At 57.7% G+C, this 19,943-nt stretch overlaps 1 protein-coding gene across 2 annotated transcripts; it reads right to left on the reverse strand.

Annotated features, from left to right (window-relative positions):
* Nucleotides 1–2,921: 2,921 nt before the first annotated feature.
* LOC136022276 (glutamine synthetase) lies at nt 2,922–8,999 on the reverse strand. Of its 2 annotated transcripts, XM_065695350.1 has the most exons (7): nt 8,986–8,999; nt 8,668–8,843; nt 8,004–8,165; nt 6,232–6,378; nt 5,326–5,453; nt 4,002–4,201; nt 2,922–3,668 (listed from the first exon to the last, which is right to left on the reverse strand). In XM_065695350.1, the coding sequence occupies exons 2-7, from the start codon at nt 8,831–8,833 to the stop codon at nt 3,347–3,349; spliced, it is 1,125 nt and encodes a 374-aa protein (XP_065551422.1). In that variant the 5' UTR covers nt 8,834–8,843; nt 8,986–8,999; the 3' UTR covers nt 2,922–3,346. The 2 variants fall into 2 exon arrangements, with proteins under 2 accessions (XP_065551422.1, XP_065551423.1); XM_065695351.1 differs by lacking the exon at nt 8,986–8,999.
* Between the last annotated feature and the right edge of the window lie 10,944 nt (nt 9,000–19,943).

A 19,943-nucleotide genomic window follows, 5' to 3' on the forward strand; every position in this document is an offset into this window, starting at 1 on the left:
TCATGGGATCCCCCCTGCAGCCCTGATCCAGCTCTGGGGCAGCAGCACAAGAAGGACTTGGAGCTGTTGGAGCGAGGCCAGAGGAGGCCATGGAGCTGCTGCGAGGGCTGGAGCAGCTCTGCTCTGGAGCCAGGCTGAGAGAGCTGGGCTGGGGCAGCCTGGAGAAGAGAAGGCTCCTGAAGGGGAGACCTGAGAGCAGCTCCAGTGCCTGAAGGGGCTGCAGGGAACCTGGAGAGGGGCTTGGGACAAGGGCCTGTAGGGACAGGCCAAGGGGAATGGCTTGGAAGTGGCTTGGAGCAAGCTGCTCCAGTGGAAGGGGTCCCTGCCCGTGGCAGGGGTTGGAGCTGGAGGAGCTTTGAGGTCCCTTCCAACACAAACCAGGCTCTATTCTATGATTATTTGCCGCTGTCTGTGAGTGCTCGTGCGGGAGCACAGGACCGGGTGAAGGTGGGTGCGTCTGCGCAGCGGGCGAGGGCTCAGGGTGGTCCTGGGGCAGGTGGGGGTTTAGAACCGGAGCTGGTGTTGAAGAACGTCCCGGCACCGTTCGCTCCTTTAGGAGCCAGACTTCACCCTGCGCGGCCGCTCGCTGTTACTCGCGGCTGCGCCTGCGGAGGGCAGCAATCCCCAGGGAAGCGCCTCCAGGTCCCGATCCCTTCTTGCTCCCCGCTCCCAGCGCCATCCCCCTGCGGTGCTCCCTCGGGAAAGCCCTGGGACGGTTACCTGCAGTGGCCCCGGATGCAGCGGATGCCACCGAGGGTCCCACCACTGCTCCCACTGATCCTGGTCCAGCCTGGAGCACTGGGGAACCTCTTCCCGGCACTGTGTAACCCTCGCATGGGGATGGATGCACTCCCCCCTCACCATGGTCTCAAGCCCCAGCCTGAGGGCTGTCTGAGCCCGACAACCCACCTTCAACAGGGGTGAACACAGCAAGATTATAAGCAAAGCCGTTGTGGGAAGTCGCTGGTGTCCTCGTTTCCCCTGTGCTGCAGGCCCCGGGGGTGGGAATCACTCCTGCTTTAGGAAAAAGAAACCCAGGACATATGGTTTCTGGCCTGTTTTGACCTCAGAAAGTATAAGCAAGAGGATTTTTGTTCTGGCAAAGGAGAGGATGAGAGTGTCCAAGCACGCAGCAGCTCCAGGGAGTGGGCAGCAGCGTTCCCAGAGAACAGTGGCCCTGTCCTGGATCTCCCCTGGAGCCCCGCTGTCATTCCCTGAAGAGGAGGGTCCTTCCTCAGAGGGGAATTGCAGGGTGAGATCCAGGAACAGGTACAAAGTGTTTGGAGGTACCACGGTGCTGTGTCTGGTCAAAGATGTTTGCAGTGTGGATTCACACGATCCCCCAGATTTAGCAGGGGCTGCACAACACAGTACGATGAAAGCTGAAGTCCTTTAAGCCACTGGTACAGCCCAGGAAACAAACATGCATCTTCCTGCTCCAGATTTAGCTCTTTATTGATTTTCCAGCTGCATCCATCAGTCATTGTCCCAGGGCTCAAATTACCCATTAAAGACATCATAGAAATGAGAGGAGAAGACGACAGTGTTGTGGTTTTGATGAAAAATATTAAACATCCCAAACAGCAATTTCTGGAAGGAAAACGTGTCCTTCTTAGGGAAGGGATGGCTTACATTTGTTCTTGAACAGCTCAGAGACACCGAGGGCTCCTGGATGCTTGCAGCACGGCCCCCAGTCCCTGCTCCCTGCTCCACTGGCAGCGCCGTGACCCACAGGAGGGACTTGGAGATCTGCATTTCAGCTTGTCACCTGCTTTAGATCCAGAGATAAACATCAAACCAGTTTCTAAATCCTCATGACTGCACTGGAGTGGACAAACAAGTCCAGAGGAGGCCACGGAGATGCTGCGAGGGCTGGAGCAGCTCTGCTCTGGAGCCAGGCTGAGAGAGCTGGGCTGGGGCAGCCTGGACAAGAGAAGGCTCCTGAAGGGGAGACCTGAGAGCAGCTCCAGTGCCTGAAGGGGCTGCAGGAAACCTGGAGAGGGGCTTGGGACAAGGGCCTGTAGGGACAGGCCAAGGGGAATGGCTTGAACCTGCCCGAGGGGAGACTGAGCTGAGCTCTTAGGCAGAAGCTCTTCCCTGGGAGAGTGCTGAGGCGCTGGCACAGGGTGCCCAGAGAAGCTGTGGCTGCCCCATCCCTGGCAGTGCTCAAGGCCAGGTTGGACACAGGGGCTTGGAGCAAGCTGCTCCAGTGGAAGGGGTCCCTGCCCGTGGCAGGGGTTGGAGCTGGATGAGCTTTAAGGTACCTTCAACCCAAACCAGGCTGGAATTCCATGAAGCTGTTCCCTGTCTGTTAGTGCTGCTGCTTCCCTTCACCTGCAGGTAACCCCTCATGGCTACTTCCTGCTCAAGGTGTCCCTGCAGTCAGAGAGCTGTCTGCTGTGATTGCAGCTAGCTCCTCCCCACCGCTGTAGCATGGAGGGTCCCAAAGGACCAGGCCATTGGAGATGCTGTTGACACCGCATCTTCATGCAAATGCCCTACCTGGGGGCTTTACTCCATGAATACAATCTAAGACCCCTGCTGCAAAGAGACTCCCACCCCAGGAGCTGCACTGTGTCTCTCTGTTCAGCACAGCATCACCCAGGGTGCAGCAGGAGGTATCCCAGGCTCTCCTCCCTCACCCAAAGGTGTCCCCAGAGGGGAGGGCTGCTGCTCACCGTGCCCAGCGCTGGATGTGCTGACTCAGCAGCGCACACCCTGTGTAAACCCAGCCAGCTGCTGCCCCTGTTTGCTCAGCCTGTGCCTCTCTGTTTGCTTTCGGGGATCACGATGGAAGGAGATGGCCTTTCAGTGCCGGGAAATGGGCAAAGGCAGCTCCAGGCAGCTTCCCCAAGGATCCTCCAGCAAGACCCAAATGCAATCCTCCCTGGAGCTCAAGGAGCTACAGAACAACGCACCCGTTACAGCACAGCCCGGCTGCCAAGAGCCAGGAGAATTATTTATTATCATTTCCTTGCAACAGAGAGATGGAATGAAGCACCCGCTCTCCCCAGGTGCCACCAGCAGCAGCCGCAGCTTCCACATAGGGATCCCTGTCCATCCCAGCGTGAAGTCCATTGGGAAAACCTCAATCCAAGTTTAAAAAAACCCTCCCCACATACAACCTAAAACCAGGAACCCGAAAAAAAAAAAGTGGTTGAGAAAATAGGTTGCCCCCTCCCTCCCGCTATAAAATATTTATACATTTATATATTCCTAAGGCGACATTTCACAAGACCAGAAGCAAGGCTCCTAAAAGGCTGAGCTTGCAGCCCAGGACACCGCAGAGCACACATCCCATGTGAGAAGCTAGTGTAGAAACCAAAGCCCCCACCCGCCCCATGCCTCAGTGGTCAGCATAGTCCTTGGTCTCCACCCCGGTCTCATTGAGCACCGTGGTCCTCATGATGGCCTCAGTGACCGCGTAAGGGTCGCAGTTGGCCGCCGGCCGCCGGTCCTCGAAGTATCCGTACCCGTCCTGGCCGACCTGGCGCGGGATGCGGATGCTGGCGCCTCGGTTGGCCACGCCGGCGGAGAACTCGAAGATGTTGGAGGTCTCGTGGTGGCCGGTGAGGCGCCGGGAGTTGTCCCTGCCGCCCCGTGGGTCGTACACACAGATGTGGTAATCGTGCCGCTTGCTCAGCTTCTCGATGGCAGCTTCGATGTGTCTGTGGGAGAGGAGAACAGGGATGGGTCTGTCAGTTGGTCCATTTGGGGGGTGTTCCTATGGCCAGGAAGGCTGTAACCCCCTCCTCTGTGCACCTCTGTGATGAGGACACCCCAGGGGACACTCTCATATGACCCAGACATCGTCTAGGGTGAGGTGTCCCTGCCCATGGCAGCGGTTGGAACTGGATGATCTTAAGGTTCTTTCCAACCCAGACCATTCCATGATTCTATGACAGGCCCAGCCCTGCCTGGTGCAGCCACCCAGGCACAGAGACTTACACTCGACAGAGCCAGGGACCCCCCAAACCTCCCAGGGACCCCCCAGGACTCACTTGAGGCCCCCTTCTCTCCGCATCTCCTCAGTGCTGTAGTTGGTGTGACACCCGGCACCGTTCCAGTTCCCGGTCATCGGTTTGGGGTCCAGAGTAGCCACAACCCCAAAGTCCTCACAGACTCGGTGCAGGATGAACCGAGCCATCCAGAGGTGATCCCCCATCTCAATGCCTTCACACGGGCCCACCTGGAATTCCCACTGGAAGGAGCAAGCAGGTACTAGTGAAGATGGGCAGGTTTGTGCCTCCCCATCCATCACATCCCTACAACCCCTCAGGGAGAGCTGCCAGCCTGGGCAACAGCCGAGCTTTTCTCTTGGGTATCAGCAACAGGGATGGGAAGCATGGAGTTACGCAACAGGACAGCTCTGGCACGCAAAAAACTAGGAATGAACAGCTAAAACTAGAGCAAATCAGAAGGGTGTTAATCCAAAGGGAGGTAAATAAGCACCACTCCTGCCTTCAAGGCTGGTGCTGGAGCTGCTGGCATGAAGAATCCCCCAACCCACACTGCAGAGGGCAGGGGACTAACGAGGAGCCCGTGAGTCCCCCCCAGGGCTGTTCTGTCCCGGCTGGAGCTGGGGTTGCGCCATCCACAGTGACTAAGCAGCGGGTGACGCATTCATGGCTGCTGCCGTGGCCCGGCCCCATGGAGCCCGGGATGCAGGAAGCAGCCAAGAAGGACCCTGGAGAAGACCGGGCAGGGTCGTTAAAAGTCCTGGCCCAGATAAGCCCCCGCTTATCACCACCACATCAGGAGAGCCTGCGGCTCACAGGCTGCGGGGCCACAGCGCGTCGGTCAGTCTGGCCCCCCGCCTAATGCAATCAGGGGCTCCTCCAGCTAACTCCTGACTGACCCCAGATCCCCCCTCAGCTGCATCCCAAGGCCATGCCCCACCCAATCTTCCCAGCTCCCGGGATGGGGGAGCAGGATGCACCCACTGCTCCATGTGCTGCTCCCGCAGCCCATCCTGGCCCCCACTGTCCCCCGCACCCCTGCTCCGTGGTGAAAGAGAGCACCCAGGGAAGCATCCAGCTCCACAATGGCTGCCAGCTCTGTGAGGAGCTTGCCTGCGCTTTGGCTCAGCTGTGATTTCACTTGCCTGCCCCCAAAAGCAGGGATTTGCATATCAGGATGAGTTAGGAGGACATCAAACACAGACATTTTCATCCTATCATCCATGCAACTGCTCCTATCTAGACAAAACTCGTGTGGGGAGTCACTGGATTTGGCACCCCAAAGGAGTCGCTGGGGTATTCCAGCCTCACAGTAACTCGTCTCCATCACCATGAAGAGTGGCTGCACAGGGCCATCCACACATACCTGGGAGGGCATCACCTCTGCATTGGTGCCACAGATCTTCACCCCTGCGTAGAGACATGCCTTGTAGTGAGACTCCACGATGTCACGCCCGTACACTTTGTCTGCTCCAACCCCACAGTAATAAGGGCCTGGAAAGGAAGAAGGAGTCACCACCAAAGTAAAGCTTTTGGCACCACCAGCAGCACCGCAGCATAATCCCACAGCTCCCAGCCATCGTCTGCAGAGGATTTATGGGAATTAAACAGTGTTTCCCTCCACAGTCCATCAAGCCATTGACCCCTACTCCAGGAGTGTGAGCAATTCATCTCTGCAACCTCAGCCTTATCTAGGCAGTTAAACAGGACTTGTAATGCATCAACCGGGAGGTGGCCAGGAGATAAGGGCAGCTGGGTCTGCCCCGCGGCACCTCGGGACCCTCTGCGCACATCAAGCAGCCGAGACTGTTTTGACAACAACCGACACTGTTCGTGGCTGTGGTTTTATGCAGCTCCTCAAGCAGGTCAGGCCCAGATCTCCTCCCCGCCTGCGGCAAGGGAGATGTTGAAAGCGGCCGGTCCCCACAAAAGGCTGATGATGCGGGTTGGGAAACCCCTGGCCCCGTCCCAGGCGGCAGCAGAGGCGCTGGGGCTCGCTCCGGAGGGCTCCATGAGCCGGCCCTGTCCGAGCAGCCGCGGGAGGAGGCGGCTTTGCCAGCCCTTGCCGAACAAGCGGTGCCGCTAAGCTGAGCTGTTCGTGCTCCGCACAGCTCTCGTGAGCCGAGGGCTGCCTGCAGACGGCTCCTGACCCCATCCCGGTGCCAGCCGCCACGGGGAAGCTGCACCGAGGATGGGGATGGGATGCTCACAGCCAGGCAGCAGGGTGGGAGCCAAGGGGAGTGCTAGGGCTGGGGAAGGGATGAACACTTACCTTGTGGGCCGGGGAAGCCGTTGTCGGGCCAGCCATAGGGGTGGCCGTTGATGCCCAGCAGTGTGTACTCCTGCTCCATCCCAAACCAGGGGTGGCTGTCCTTAACCAAGTCCATGATCTTCTTGCATGTGTGTCTCAGGTTGGTCTCTGGGAGCAGAGAGGGCTGGGTTAGACCTGTGCCATGGGCAGGCACACACCATGCTCTGCTCCATCCTACCTCACTCCACCACTGCCAAGTGCTTCCCACAGAAGCCTTAAGAGAACCAGTGAGGAAATCCCCTCTTCCTGCAAAGCTCCCTGCTCACCCAGCTCCTCCTTGCAGAGCTACTCCATCACCACAGCATCAGGCCACAGACCGAGAGTGTGTAATTAGCCTGCCCCCCAAACTACCACCAATGGTCCATGAGCATCCTCCTCCTTTTGCACACCAAGAGATCAGGGGCTATCCCCCAGCCCTGTCCTACAGGCATCTAGCAGATCTGGGAACAGGGACTATACATCTCCCGTCAATACTGCACCCCCAGCTTAATCATCCTTCTCTTTCTCCAGCTCCAGGCTGGCTGGTGGAGCTCAGGGCAATCAGAGCTTTGCCAGGAAAGATAGATAGCAGAGAACCATCCTAACACAGGACAACATGCCAGGATAGGGGAATGAGGACTCGGACCAAAACTGAGGGAAAACACAGCTGAAAAACTGTTGTGACAGGGACAGGCAGCCTCCAGGCTGCAAATTCTGCCCTTAAATCACAGTAAAAGACCCCAGAGCAGCTACAACACATGCCCATAGCGTGGGGCCGGAGAAGAGCAGTGACATCCCCCTTGCACTGACGGGAGAAGGGGGAAGGAAGTTATCACCCACCCAGAGCCCACAGAGTCCTTAATGTCCATGGAGACCCCCCTGGGAAGAGCTGGAGGGTGCACCCCTTGTCTGTGGGGCTCTGGGCTGAGCTCTCTGCCCCAGGAGCTCCAGGGCCTGGGGGTCTCTTTACAAAGAGCTGCCATGGAGAAGCTGCCGGGCAGGAATCTCAACCAAGACTGTTCCGCCCTGGCTGAAAGCCATGGTGCTGTCTGAGGAGGAACCAGCTCTGTCTTTCACCATCACTGCCCACAGCCTCTCCTCTGCATCACCCCGCAGATGCTGTCTCCCTCCCTGATGCACCCAGCATGGACATGGCCCCGCTTCACTGGTAAATAACCAGTTGGTTGCTGACAGAACCCCCTCTGGGAGCCCCTCAGCACGTCCCTGCGCACCGTCTGCCTGTCCTCTGTCTGGGGCTTTATCAGAGGAACAGGACAGACACTGGGACTGCCGGCTTCTGCCTGCAGTGATAAGAGACCAAGAGCCAGCGCGCTCCGGAGCTGCTTGCGAAAGGTCAGCACCTTCTGCCTCCTTCTCTACAGCTGCCCTTCAGCAAGGAAAGCAGCCACAAACCCGGCACTTTAAGACTCCCACCGCTCCCCGGGTTAACCCCAGCCCCAGGGCTGGATGTGCTCCAGCTCGAAAGCCAGGTGACGCCTTCAGCACACTCGAGCTGGCAAGCGCCGTGAGCTCCACATCTCACTGCTCTTCTCCTCGCCCTGCACCTCCAGAACAGGTTCCTGCAAGCAACCGCCACCACCAGCACTTGAATTTCAGAGCCTCAGGCCAAGCACCCAGTGCTGAGCTGCTCCCCAGGACCAGCGGCGCAGAGCGAGCAGCTCCTCAGGGGGATGGCACCCTAAACAGTAAGTGGGTAACCTGTGGAAGCCAGGGCGCATGCTGGAGGTGCTCACCTGCGGGTTTCCTGTTGTACTTCAGCACTTCGCAGAGCACCAGCTTGTTGGGGTCCAGGCAGAAAGGGTCCCTGAACATGCGGACGGGCACCAGGAACATGTCGCTGTTGGAGCCCTCTGCCTGCGCCGTGCTGGAGCCATCGAAATTCCACTCAGGGACATCTACGAGGCAGAGAGAAGTGGGATTGCGAAAAGGTATCTCACATATGGATCGTGCCAAAAGTTGGTGGCTTAGACCCAGGATGGAGAACGCAGAGGGCGCTGAATGCTGTGGGGTGATGATGGCCAGAAGGTTTTCCTGCCCAGCAGGGCTCCTGAGCATCAGTGTGTTCACCCCCCCCCCCAGCACAACCAGGGTACAGGCAGGATCAGCCTCAGCCACTTCACCTCCCTCCGCCAAACCCCATCCAGATGCTGACACGTCTCCATGCCTGTTTCCTTGGTGGAGAGGGGTGAGGATCTCATCCTCCCCTTCCCACCCAGTGCTACCGGCACAGATTAAGCAAACCACAGCAACACGCTTGATACAACCCCATGGGATAACTAAAGTGGGTATCACCAGTGCCACACAACCAGGGAGGGCAAGTGCCCAGAGCACCCCAGAACTTTTCCGCAGCCCTGCACCCCGCCACCCACCACCCGGAGGGACAAGCAGCGGCGTTACCTTCGATGCTCTTGGGCTCCTTGTCGAGGGTCCTGCTCTTGCAGCGCACGCCCTCGCCGCTGCCGTCGATCCAGACGTAGGTGACCTGCACCAGCCCGTCCTGGGGCAGCCGCACGTACTGCTCCCGCACCAGCTTGTTCAGCCTGGAGCTGTGTGACACCGACATGGCGACAGCCCTGCGGGAGCGTGCAGGTGAGCGCGGCATCACCCCCGCCCCGGCCCCACCCGTTAAAGAGCCTCCAAACCCCCGAAACAAACCGCCCCGAACAGCGCCCACGCAGCTCCCCCCCACCGAGCGTCCCCCCGCGGGGATCGAACCCGCGGCCCCGCCGCTCACCGGCCCCAGCGCTGCCCACGCCCGCTCCCGCCGCGCTTTATACGCGCCCGCGGCCCGAGGGGAGGGGGGCGGATGCGGCTCCGCCCCGGGAGACTGCGGCAGCGCGGCGGGACCCCAAGAGCAGCGTTCGGTGTGCGCTGCATCCGAACACGGGGAACAGCGGAAAACTCTTCCCTGTGAGGGTGCTGAGGCGCTGGCACAGGGTGCCCAGAGAAGCTGTGGCTGCCCCATCCCTGGCAGTGCTCAAGGCCAGGTTGGACACAGGGGCTTGGAGCAAGCTGCTCCAGTGGAAGGGGTCCCTGCCCGTGGCAGGGGTTGGAGCTGGAGGAGCTTTAAGGTCCCTTCCAACCCAAACCAGTCTGGGATTCTGTGATAAGTTATTAAAGCAATAACTAACTCATGGTGAAAATCTCACTTTATTGACAAAACAAGTTCTTGGCTAATAACTTGTTATTTATAAAACACCGTGTGTTATTCAGTGCAAATATAATTTACAGCCTCCTGCTCCCTCGCTGCTGCATCCCCACTCCTGGTACGTTGTTTTTGTAGGGTCAGCTCCTGTATGCCACCGGGGGCTCTGCCCAGTGAGGCTGGCTCACGGCCCCCTTGAAAGTGCCCCAGAAGCCCCAGTGGGCCTATGCCCTGTGAAGTGCGATGCCTCGGAGTGGAGTGAGGTGTCTGGCTGGCCCTGGGGACAGAGGCATCCACACCCCTGGAACATGGGCATCCAGATCCCTGGGGACAGGGGAAATTGGGTCCCTGGGGACACGGGTATCCACATCCCTGGAGACAGGGACATCCACATCCCTGGAGACAGGGATAAGCACGTCCCTGGCAGCCCTACCACCACCCATGTCCCCCCTACACAACCCTGGACACCCTCAGGACAACTCCTGCCCACCCACTCCAGCTCCTCAGTGCTGCAGGGCTGCATTTGCCTCCTGGGTGTCTGTGCCTTGAAAGACTAAGGAACACAGGAGCAGAAATCACCAACTGCAGCCCCTCGCTACCGTCCAGTGTTGAGCTAAAGTACAACTTTCGCATTTGTAAGCACTGGGACGCAGTTAAGTACCCGCAAAACCAAATGCTCTCCACGCTCAGCAACGGCTCTGGTCTGAGTTACACTCGATACCCCTCAGCCAACAGCTGTCAATCGCAATGGGTTATTTCAATCCAGCCCCAGTGCGCAGCTCCGCAGCCGGTCCCAAAGCTCTCCCTGGTTAAGCGGGGCGCTGCTCTCCCTGTTTTCCGCCGGTGCGCCCCGGGGCTCGCGTCTGGTGGAGCAGACGGATCCCAGCGCGGCCGCGCACGGCCCAGCGCCGCGCAAACAGCCGGCGCCTCCCGGCTGTTATCACAGAGACTGCGGTGTTTTCCTTCTGGGAGGAGGGCAGGAGCCAAACAACCCCCAGCAAGCGCGGCCGGGTGAGCGCACCGCGACCCTTCAGCCCCGGCCCCTGAGCCGCTGCAGATGAGGAAGGGCTTTGAAGCACAGCCAGGCTCTGGGTTTCGCTGCTTGCCCCGGTCCTTGGGGCAGACTCATGCTTGTGGCTGCCTGACTCACCCCCAGGAATGTTTTTCTGCAAAACAGTAAAACATCTGCACCGGAGCGGTGCAAAAATCCTCTTGACAGTCAATGTCCCCCCATCAGCACACCTCCTTGCTAGGCACAGACCCACAAACTGCCCCCACTGCACCTCCTCACCGGGCACTGACCCCAAACCCCCACCCCTGTTTTCCTTCTGAAGGTGTTTTGGTCGCACAGGCAAATAAAGAAGCCGGAAGAAACCCGAAAGCATCTGGGATTGCACAAGAACCAGGAAATGAGATTGGCAGCGAGAGGAGCAAAACTTAATGAGCAATTTTGGTCCCCAGGTGCTGACATCAGTGGCAGTGGGCTGCGGGCAGGCTGGACGTCACCATCGCCAGCCCCACTGCCCCTGCCTGCTGCCTCCAGCTCTCGTGCCAGGGAGGTGGCACCCAAGCATGTGCCCGAGGTTCCCCAGAGCAGCAGTGGCAGAGCCATGTGTATCTCACCCTTGTGCCACCCAGGGCTCCTGTAGCTGGAGCTGGGGTGCAGCTCAAAAACAGCCACCTCCCTCTCCGGGGTATTTTAGGGACACATCCATGAGTGCGGTTGCAGAGCTCGCTGTTTCCTCATTCCTGTTTGGAATCATCCCAGCACAGGAGGAAACGTACCCCTGGGTGTGCAGCCCAGCAGCAGCACTTCCCGGAGCCGTTGCAACACGAGTGATGGAGCATCAGCGGCTCTGCTGGGTCCCTTGGCCTGGTGCACACGTCCCTGTCCTGCTCGGGGAGCTGGAGCACATGGGACCGGTCTCAGGGCTGGTGGAACAGTGCTGATGGTGAGCTTTCATGGAAAGCAGGAAGGATGGACATGGACCTGCATCCCCTGGGGAGCATCACAAACCCAACCCAGGGAGAGCTGAGCCATCTCTCTGAAGCCTGACGGGTTCCATCCTTCCAGCAGACAGCAGGACCAGCACCAGTGTGTTCACGTGAGATGCCAGGGTTCACATCCCTGAGCTGGGTATTGGAGAGCCTCTTTTTATTGCCAGTGAAAGCCCCAGTTTCCCTCCTGGAATCACCCAGCTGAGCAGAAACACCCCAAAGCATGAGTGGGCTCAAACCCGTGGAGAAACCAAGCGAGCTTCAGGCTTTGTTAACACTCACTGGTAACTGGCTTGGCGAGCAGAGCTCCTCTGAATGACTGAAACCACTGAGCACCAAAGTACCCGAATGGGGAAGCCAGAGCAAACATGATAATCCCTCACCTGGTCAAAGCCCATCCGGCTCCAGGACGACAAACACGGGCTGTTTATGGCTGTTTGGGGACCAGCCTGCGGGCGCACGGCCACGTCCCATCCCTGCTCCAACCCTGCAGCCGAGCAGCTCACCAGGTATGATGTGCTTGATGCCAAATTGTTTCATGTCAAGAGGGGTTTCAGTGAGCACAAAAGGATTTCTGCCATGGAGTGCTGGGCGTCTGCTCATTCGGGTTTTCTTGGGCTCAGGTTTTGCCTCTGCTCTGTCTAATTCCAGCGGTTTCTATAGCATCAGCTCTATGTTACACTAGTAACACCGGACACAATCCATGCCTGGATCCTTGAGCTCCTGAGCAACATTTCATCCCCCAAGCCAGCCCATGCTCTGCAATCAGCAGGTTCCTGCCCGCTCCCCTCTGCACCAGGTACAGTAAATATTAACCACCACAAGGCATCCCACTCGGAATCTGTGACTGGTCCAAGGTCAGCAGCCAGAGGAGCTGGAGGCAGAAGGGAGCAGCGATGTCCTTGTAGAGATAAAAGGTGACACATTAAATCCCCAGAGGCCTTTACTGAAGCCCATTCAGAGCTGTGGCACAGCACTGGAGATAGCACATGGCAGGAAGAGAAGCTGATTCTGCTTCATTGCTGCAGTACAGCCCAGCCATCGCCTCCACCACGGTGATGGAGATGCCATCCAGTGCCCACCGGGATCACTCGGCAGTTGCAGGCGATGCTGCAGGATGCAGCTGTTTCCTTTCCCAGCACTGTTGTTTGGGGTGATGGCCATGGACCCGCAGCCAGTGATGCCCACAGAGCTCTCCTGAGGAGACCTGGCCAAGGCCTAAACACTTTCAGTTCTTATCTCTCTGACTTTGAGACTCTATCGGCCCAAGTGTTCTCCAGCCATGCCAAAATACACCAAAGATGTTATTAAAGCCTTTGCTTTAACAGCAATAATAAAAGCCTTAGGAACTTTGCCAAGTTGAAACACTTTAGAGCACAATACGCTTTACCAAGAAAGGGTTAAACAGGGGCTAACTTACCTGCTGTGGTTAAACAGGGATTAACTTGCCTCTGGGGTGACTTCTAACACCTTCACCTCAGCTACAACAAGGCAGGGACTGAGCTGGGGACCCTGCAGCCTTGGCTCTCAGATCCCTCCCCACCCCAGTCTGGAGGCATCACTGAAGGGATCATCCCCGGGCACAGCACAAAGCAGAGCTATTGGGATGCAGAGCTGGTGTCCTGCTCCGGATCACCCTCCAGGGCTCAGGATGTGGCCCAGAGCTGAGGTTGTTAAAGCCCAGGAGCATCCCCCGGGGCCCTGGACCACGGAGCCCAGGCAGGAGTGTTTCCTCTCGCAGGTTCGGTGGGATCAGCCCGTGTCTGTGTCCTGCCCAGGCTGTTCGGTGGGGAGATTAGAGGGGAGGCAAAGAGCAGGGTCGGTGCAAACACCATAAAGGGATTAGAGAGGCCGGGGGGAGCGGGGGGGATGTTCCTGGGCGCTGCTGGGAGGAGGCAGCTCCAGAGCTGAGGAAACTGTGAAGAAAGGGCCTGTGGGGCAGCAGCTCTGGGGTGAGGGGCCGGGGGTGCTGCTGGGCGCTGGGGTGCAGCAGGAGAGGCCCAAGGTGGGGCAGGTCAGTGCTGGAGCAGAGACCGCCCAGCCCCATGCTCAGGGAGGGCTGTGCTGGCGTTTCCCTGTCCCAAATACACCCTCACTTTTACACCTTTCCTACAAAACAGCTGAACTGACAGTTTCCCTTTACAGTTGAGACATATTTAAGCAACAGCAAATCTCCTTATGTCTACATGTTTGCACCCAAACCACTTCCTCTTCGTTCAAAGAGAATGATAGATCTTTTTATGTACATACACACACATATGTCATAAAATCACAGAATCCCAGCCTGGTTTGGGTTGGAAGGGACCTGAAAGCTCCTCCAGTTCCAACCCCTGCCACGGGGTTGCTCCTACCCAGAGGGAGACGGCAGACCCCGATTTTCCTCCTCTACTGACCCTGGCTCAGCTGCGTGGGGAGGATGCTTCCCCCCCACTCCTCTTGCCAGCCTCCCCTGTGCAACATGGAAACAGCACCTTGAAACAGCTCCTGGCTCGGGGGAGGGAGAACCTGCTCCAGGTCTCAGGGTAACCCCACTGTGAAGCCAGTGACTCCCCTCCAGGCTCGCAGCCCATAGAAGCCCAGGCTCCCCCGCAGCACAGGCTGTGCACTGGGGGCTGTCTGCAGGAAGCTCGGCTCCAGCTCCGGGGGTGAGTGTGCACTTGTTGGGGCAAGGTTGATCTCAGGAGGCAGCAGAAAGGGCTCGCAGAGCAGCACCATTGGGTAAGAGCTGCCCTGAGCATCCCCGTAGAGCCCCGGAGCTCCCCCACTCCTCCAGCGCACAGGCAGAATAAACGCGGGGATAAACCCCGAGCTGTGTTCATAGGACCCCAGCCTGGTTTGGGTTGGAAAGGACCTTCAGATCAGCCGGTTCCACGGGCAGGGACACCTCACACTAAGCCGTCAAGACCTGGCCTTGACGGTTTCCCCCGCAAGGATTTTGTCTGAATTTACCTTTAATGCCCCGGCAGCCACTTCAGGCTGCAGGAAAAGGAGCGGGGAGGGATAAAAGGGGATGTGTGGCACCTGCCTGACCTGGGGAAGCTGCAGTCCGCAGATCCCCAGCGCAGGAGCAGGAGCACAAAACCCGTTAGCGAGGAGCAGGGCTGGGCTCGGCTTCCCCTCAGGGTCACCGCAGCCCGGCGCTGACCAGGGCAGGCTGCTGCAGAGCCGCACACCGGGGCTGCCCGGCCACGGAGAGGGACCGGTTCCCTGGATGGGCTGTGGAACACGGGGGAAGTTTCTTCTCATCTCGTTAGAGGAAGAAATCACGACTCGGATCCGCTCAGATCCATCCCTGCCCCACAAGGATCTCACCCAGCTCCCACCTTTTCCTGCAGCCCTTTGCTTCAGGGACAGGACCAAAGGTCCCATTGCCACCGTGTGAGACCTTCCCCGGGCTGCAGCCAGGCTCCTGGGATGCAAACCTCCATCAGAACCACATCGAAACCCCTCGGCACAAAGGGCTCCGAGCAGGGGCCTGCCGGAGGCGAACCGCCGCATGTGGCAGATGGGACGAGAAGCACCAGCAAGCGATGCGCCCAAGCAGGACGGCAGCTGGCCGCAGCCTCCTCACCCAGCGGGTTTCCCAGCCCCAGATCCTGTTTGGCAGCCCGAGTTCGCACTCTTACACACATGCAAAAGCTTTTTCACCTACCTCGCTCGCATCCAGCCCAGGCATTCAGACCCACGAGGCTTCCTCGGCTGGAGTCAAAGGAGGTGGTTTGGGCTATGCCGGAGCTTTCCAAAGGCAGTGCTTTTCCCTGCAGAAGCGCTGTCATCTCCTTGCATTCACGTGCTTTCAAGAGCTGGAACTTTCAAGTAATTCAGCATTTTTAAGGCGATTCCTACAGCTTCAGCGTTTGGCTTTAGATGCACAGAATAAGGCTGCCTTGGGCGGGTGCTGTGCGGTCTGAGGCCATTGATGCAGCTGGGGAGACATCTGGGGGCAGAAGCTTTGTTTTTAAAGGAAAACACCTTCTTGCCAGCTTGTTGGAGCCTCTTGCAGAAAGAAAAGGCAAATCCTTTGCTCAGCATGGTTGGAACTTGCAGAGTCTGTAGCTCATTTCATATCCCACAAAGGGAAAACCAGGAGGGCTTTTATGTAAGTTTAAACCAAACCTGCCAGGCCAAGAAACTCCCTTGTTCTGGGGAAAAAGGCCCCCTAAGCCCTTCGTTTTGGTCTCATTAAACCCATTTTGGAAGTAGATTGATACAGAAGGAACTACTTCTCTTCCCTAGCAGAGCATCCCATCCACGAGGGCTTTCACACCCTCCCAGCAAGCTTAAACTGATCCAAGTTTGGTCTTCCGAGATACCACCCACCACCCTGGAGTCATCACCCCATGGCAGTGCTCATCCCGTGCCCCACAACGTGAACCCCATCCAAACACGCTGGAGACCAAAACAGCTTCTTTCATTACCCAGATCTTCAGGACCTCTTCCAGCGTGGCCATGGGCTGAGCTGGGGATGCAGCCCCTCATGCTCACTTTACTTTGAGGGGTGATCAAAGAGACCACCGGGTTCAGGCTGTTTCCTTAGGGCTTGCCAGGGGAGGATCTTGTGTTGATGTTGTAGGAAGGGAAGAAAACAAAAGCTGCCTTCTCCCCATCTCCTGCTGCTCCGCTCACCCTTCCCTCCCAGCTCCACTGGACCTGAGGTGTCTGGTGGGAGAGGGGAGGAGATCCAAGCCTTGGGCCACGGCTGCTGCATGGGGTATGGAGCATCCCAAGGCTGCTCAAGCCACCAAGAGCTCTGTGATCGAGCTCTGTGTCTTTTCCTGGGCTCCCCAGGACGAGAGAGGGACATGGGCATCCTTGGACCAGATGAGCTCCAGAGGCACCATCCTACCTCAACCCCCCTGGAAGAAGAAGGAAGCTTTCACAACAGCATCAAGCCAAGGCAGCAGCCACTGAATGCCTTCGGAGAGGGATGAGCCGAGCTTTGGCACGGCACGTTCATTTAGGCTGTGGTTAGATTTTGTCATGTCATAAACAGGAAGCACGTTTCCAAGTCACCAGCTAAAAATGTGGGTAAGTGGCCGTGGTTCTTGCTGGGCAAGCAGGCTCTGTCAGCACGGGCTGCCCACACACCGCATCGGTGCTGCCAGGATGCCAATGCAATGGATGGAATGGATCCTCAGCCCTGCACAGCGGGGAGAAGCGGAGGGCTTTCCCCAGGCCTGTGTCAGCAGCGCTTCCTCCAGGGGTGACCGCTGGAAATGCCCAGAAGGGCTCTGATCTCATGAGAAAAACCTCTCAATAGCTCATCATCCATCATCATCCATCATCTTAATATGCAAATAGGCTGATATCCCCCTGCGGGAGGAAGGGCTGTGGGAAGACCAGGGAATCTGCAGAACGAAGTGAGAGCTTTCTGCTGAAGCACTGAGGAATGGATCTCCATCCCCTGGGGTGGGACCCATCTATAGCACCCCTGCTCCCGTGTGTGCCATGTGCTGCAGCACCATAGAATCCCAGCCTGGTTTGGGTCGGAAGGGATCTTTAAGCTCCTCCAGCTCCAGCCCCTGCCACGGGCAGGGACCCCTTCCACTGGAGCAGCTTGCTCCAAGCCCCTGTGTCCAACCTGGCCTTGAGCACTGCCAGGGATGGGGCAGCCACAGCTTCTCTGGGCACCCTGTGCCAGCGCCTCAGCACCCTCATGGTAAGGAATTTCTTTGTTATCTCCAACCTGAACGTCCCCTGTTTCAGTTTGAACCCATCACCTCTTGTCCTGTTGCCTGATGAAGAGCTCCTCTCCAGAATCCTTGTAGGTCCCCTTCAGATACTGGAAGTGCATAGGGTGCAAACCTCAATGCAATGCTCCACACAGCACGGAACTACACAGTGCAAACCGCGATACAACACCACTGTACTTCACAAAGCCTGACACACGGTTTGGGTTTGGTGCCATCCGGAAAGAAATCACTGGCTTAATCCAAACCTTGAACCCAGCTTCACCGTGCGAAGACACCACCTGCCCGACCCCAAGACTCTTCCATCATTTGCAGTCTTTTACCAAGCTTCTCTCCCCCAGCACCACGTTCGCTGTGCTTCCGGTGAGCTCAGGTACCACAAGGTATCATCGCAGGACCAGGAGCTCCACGTTGCCAGGTCATAGCGCGGGGCTTGGCGCCATGGTCTAACCCTTTCCAGCCCTGGCCAGTCTATGATTCCATGGTGGGTTTTTGGGCCTGGGCTCACCAGGGCTGCTTCTGATGATGCTCCACAGAAACCCAGCTCAGGTCAGCCTCCTGTTTATTTGCCTGTCTCACTTGGGAGGGCAAGGACCCGGGGCACTGATGTGGCACTGCACATGCTCCTGCAGCGGGCTCCCAGCCTGAGCCCAGCTGACATCCATCACAGCACCACCAACAGCCGCCCTCTGAACAGTCAAGAGGATTCAGGAGACTGGTAACAGGGTTATAAAGCCCCTTCCTGTCGTGGTTTAAACCCAGCCACACAGCTCGTCCACTCACTCCCCCCGTTCTTGCCCTCCCCCTGCTCCTGGAGGGATGGGAAGGAGAATCAAAAGAATGCAACTCCCACGGGTTGAGATAAGAACAGTTCAGTAACTAAGGTATAACACAAATCACTGCTGCTACCGCCAATGATAATGATAAAGGAAATAACAAGAGGAAAGAATACAACACCTCAACACCAGCCGACCAATAACTCGCCCCACTCCCCCCAGCCAAGCACCCACCGATACCTCGTCCAACCCTGCAGTCCTTCAGCCCTTCGAGGTAACTCCCCGTTACCTCCTGGCCATGCCGTGCTGTGGTATGGATGCCTCTTTGGCTAGCTTGGGTCTGGTGTCCTGTCTCTGCTTCCTCCCAGCCTCCCCTCCTCCCTGGCAGAGCAGGAGGCTCACAAAGTCCTTGGCCAGACCAAACATTGGAGCAGCAACTGAAAACATCGGCGTTATCAGTGCTGTTCCCAGGCTGAAAGTCAAAACACGGCGCTGCACCAGCTACTGAGAGGGAGAAAAGTGACTGCTGCTGCTGAACCCAGGACACCTCCCTTGGCCACCACCGTTCACAAGAGCTCAGCCAGTGACCGAGCCCCTTACAGCCTGCCCCATTAAAGCCTGTATGTGCACCAGGAGCGAGGACCTGACGGCTCTTCCCTGACCCAAACACAATCCCTCTCCAGGGAACATTACTGGAAATCACAGGCTGCTTCTGTGCATTTTTAGCGCCAGGGGGTCTCACCTGATGGCCCTGTGAGAGGGTCAGCAGCCCCTGCACTGCTCACACGGCCCCGTGTGCAGAGCAGGCAATGGCAATGCCGATTCACCTCCCTGGGTGGCTGAAGGGCCGGTCAGCCCTGGAATAGCAATTTCCATGCGCGAACCCACCCGGCGATGGGTGTCCAACGCCAGCCGCAGCCTGCGGCGATCCTGCTGCGCTTCCCTCTCCCCTCTGCCCAGGCTCAGTCGATTCCCCTTTCCCAGTCCCAGCCCTCAGCTGCGCTTGGGAGTGACCCAGAGCCTGGGGTGAGGTGGGCCCAAGGCCAGTTTAAATCAAGCTGGAAACGGTGGTGCAAGAGCTGGGAGCCTGCAAGTGGTCACCCAAAGCCGTTGGTGACTTCATCGTTGCCCACAGCTGGAGACCAACCGGGTTTGCCCTGGGAGCCTTTAGCACCCGTGCTCTGCCTGGGTCCTTCACGGCGAGGGGCCAGAGGCAGTGAAGACGCAGCCATGGAGCAGGGATAAACTGCACTGAACCAAGCAATGGTATGGCCGTGCTCCTTATAAACGCACGAGTTCACCTCAGACAGGCATAAGAAAACCACCCTTAAATAGTGAAAGTTCACAACCATTTTCCTCACAGCAAGTGAACAGGGAGCATATTCCCAAAAGGGTTCTTTCCAACCAAACGTGTCAGGAATGGGATGACTTTACTGGATTTACTGAATACTCGGTAACCACTCAAACCGAGGGAGCACAGTAGCATTTGTGGTGTTGCTTAGGGTCAGTTTGGGGGTTAAAATGTAGCATGAGATACAGTCCCTCGCAGGACTGAAGACACGTTTTAGTTCCTGATTATTTGCCCCGTCTGTCTTTGTCTGAGCAGCTATGGGATGTAAACCTGGTTGTCCAGGCGAATTACTGGCACTTAGGTAAGAGCAGAAGGGTGAATGCTGACCTGGGGAAGGGCTTAGCATCAAAATCATGAGCGTTATGCTCCCTGGTGGAATAAAGGGGCATTATCCTGAGCGGTTCCTCCCCATCACTTGCTTCCCTGGGTTCGGAAAGATCAGGCTTCATCTTTTTGCTGGGCACTTTGGCAGATGCCGTGGTGGGGATGGGAACAGGCACCTTTCCCCCAGTCATTTACAAACGTCCCCTCACCTATGCGTCGAATCCCTAACGCAAAAGTACTTCCTCCTCTAAGTCAGAGCCCGAAACCGAGGTGCTGTTTGCTGCCACCCACATGCCTGTGTGAGGCAGGGCCCTGGGTTTTGCAATAGGATTGATCCCATAGGAGTGTTGCTAACAGCAGGGAACCTTCCCGCTGGGCTTGCAAGGCGC

This window comes from Lathamus discolor, chromosome 15, assembly GCF_037157495.1.
Source record: "Lathamus discolor isolate bLatDis1 chromosome 15, bLatDis1.hap1, whole genome shotgun sequence".
NCBI classification, from domain to species: domain Eukaryota; kingdom Metazoa; phylum Chordata; class Aves; order Psittaciformes; family Psittacidae; genus Lathamus; species Lathamus discolor.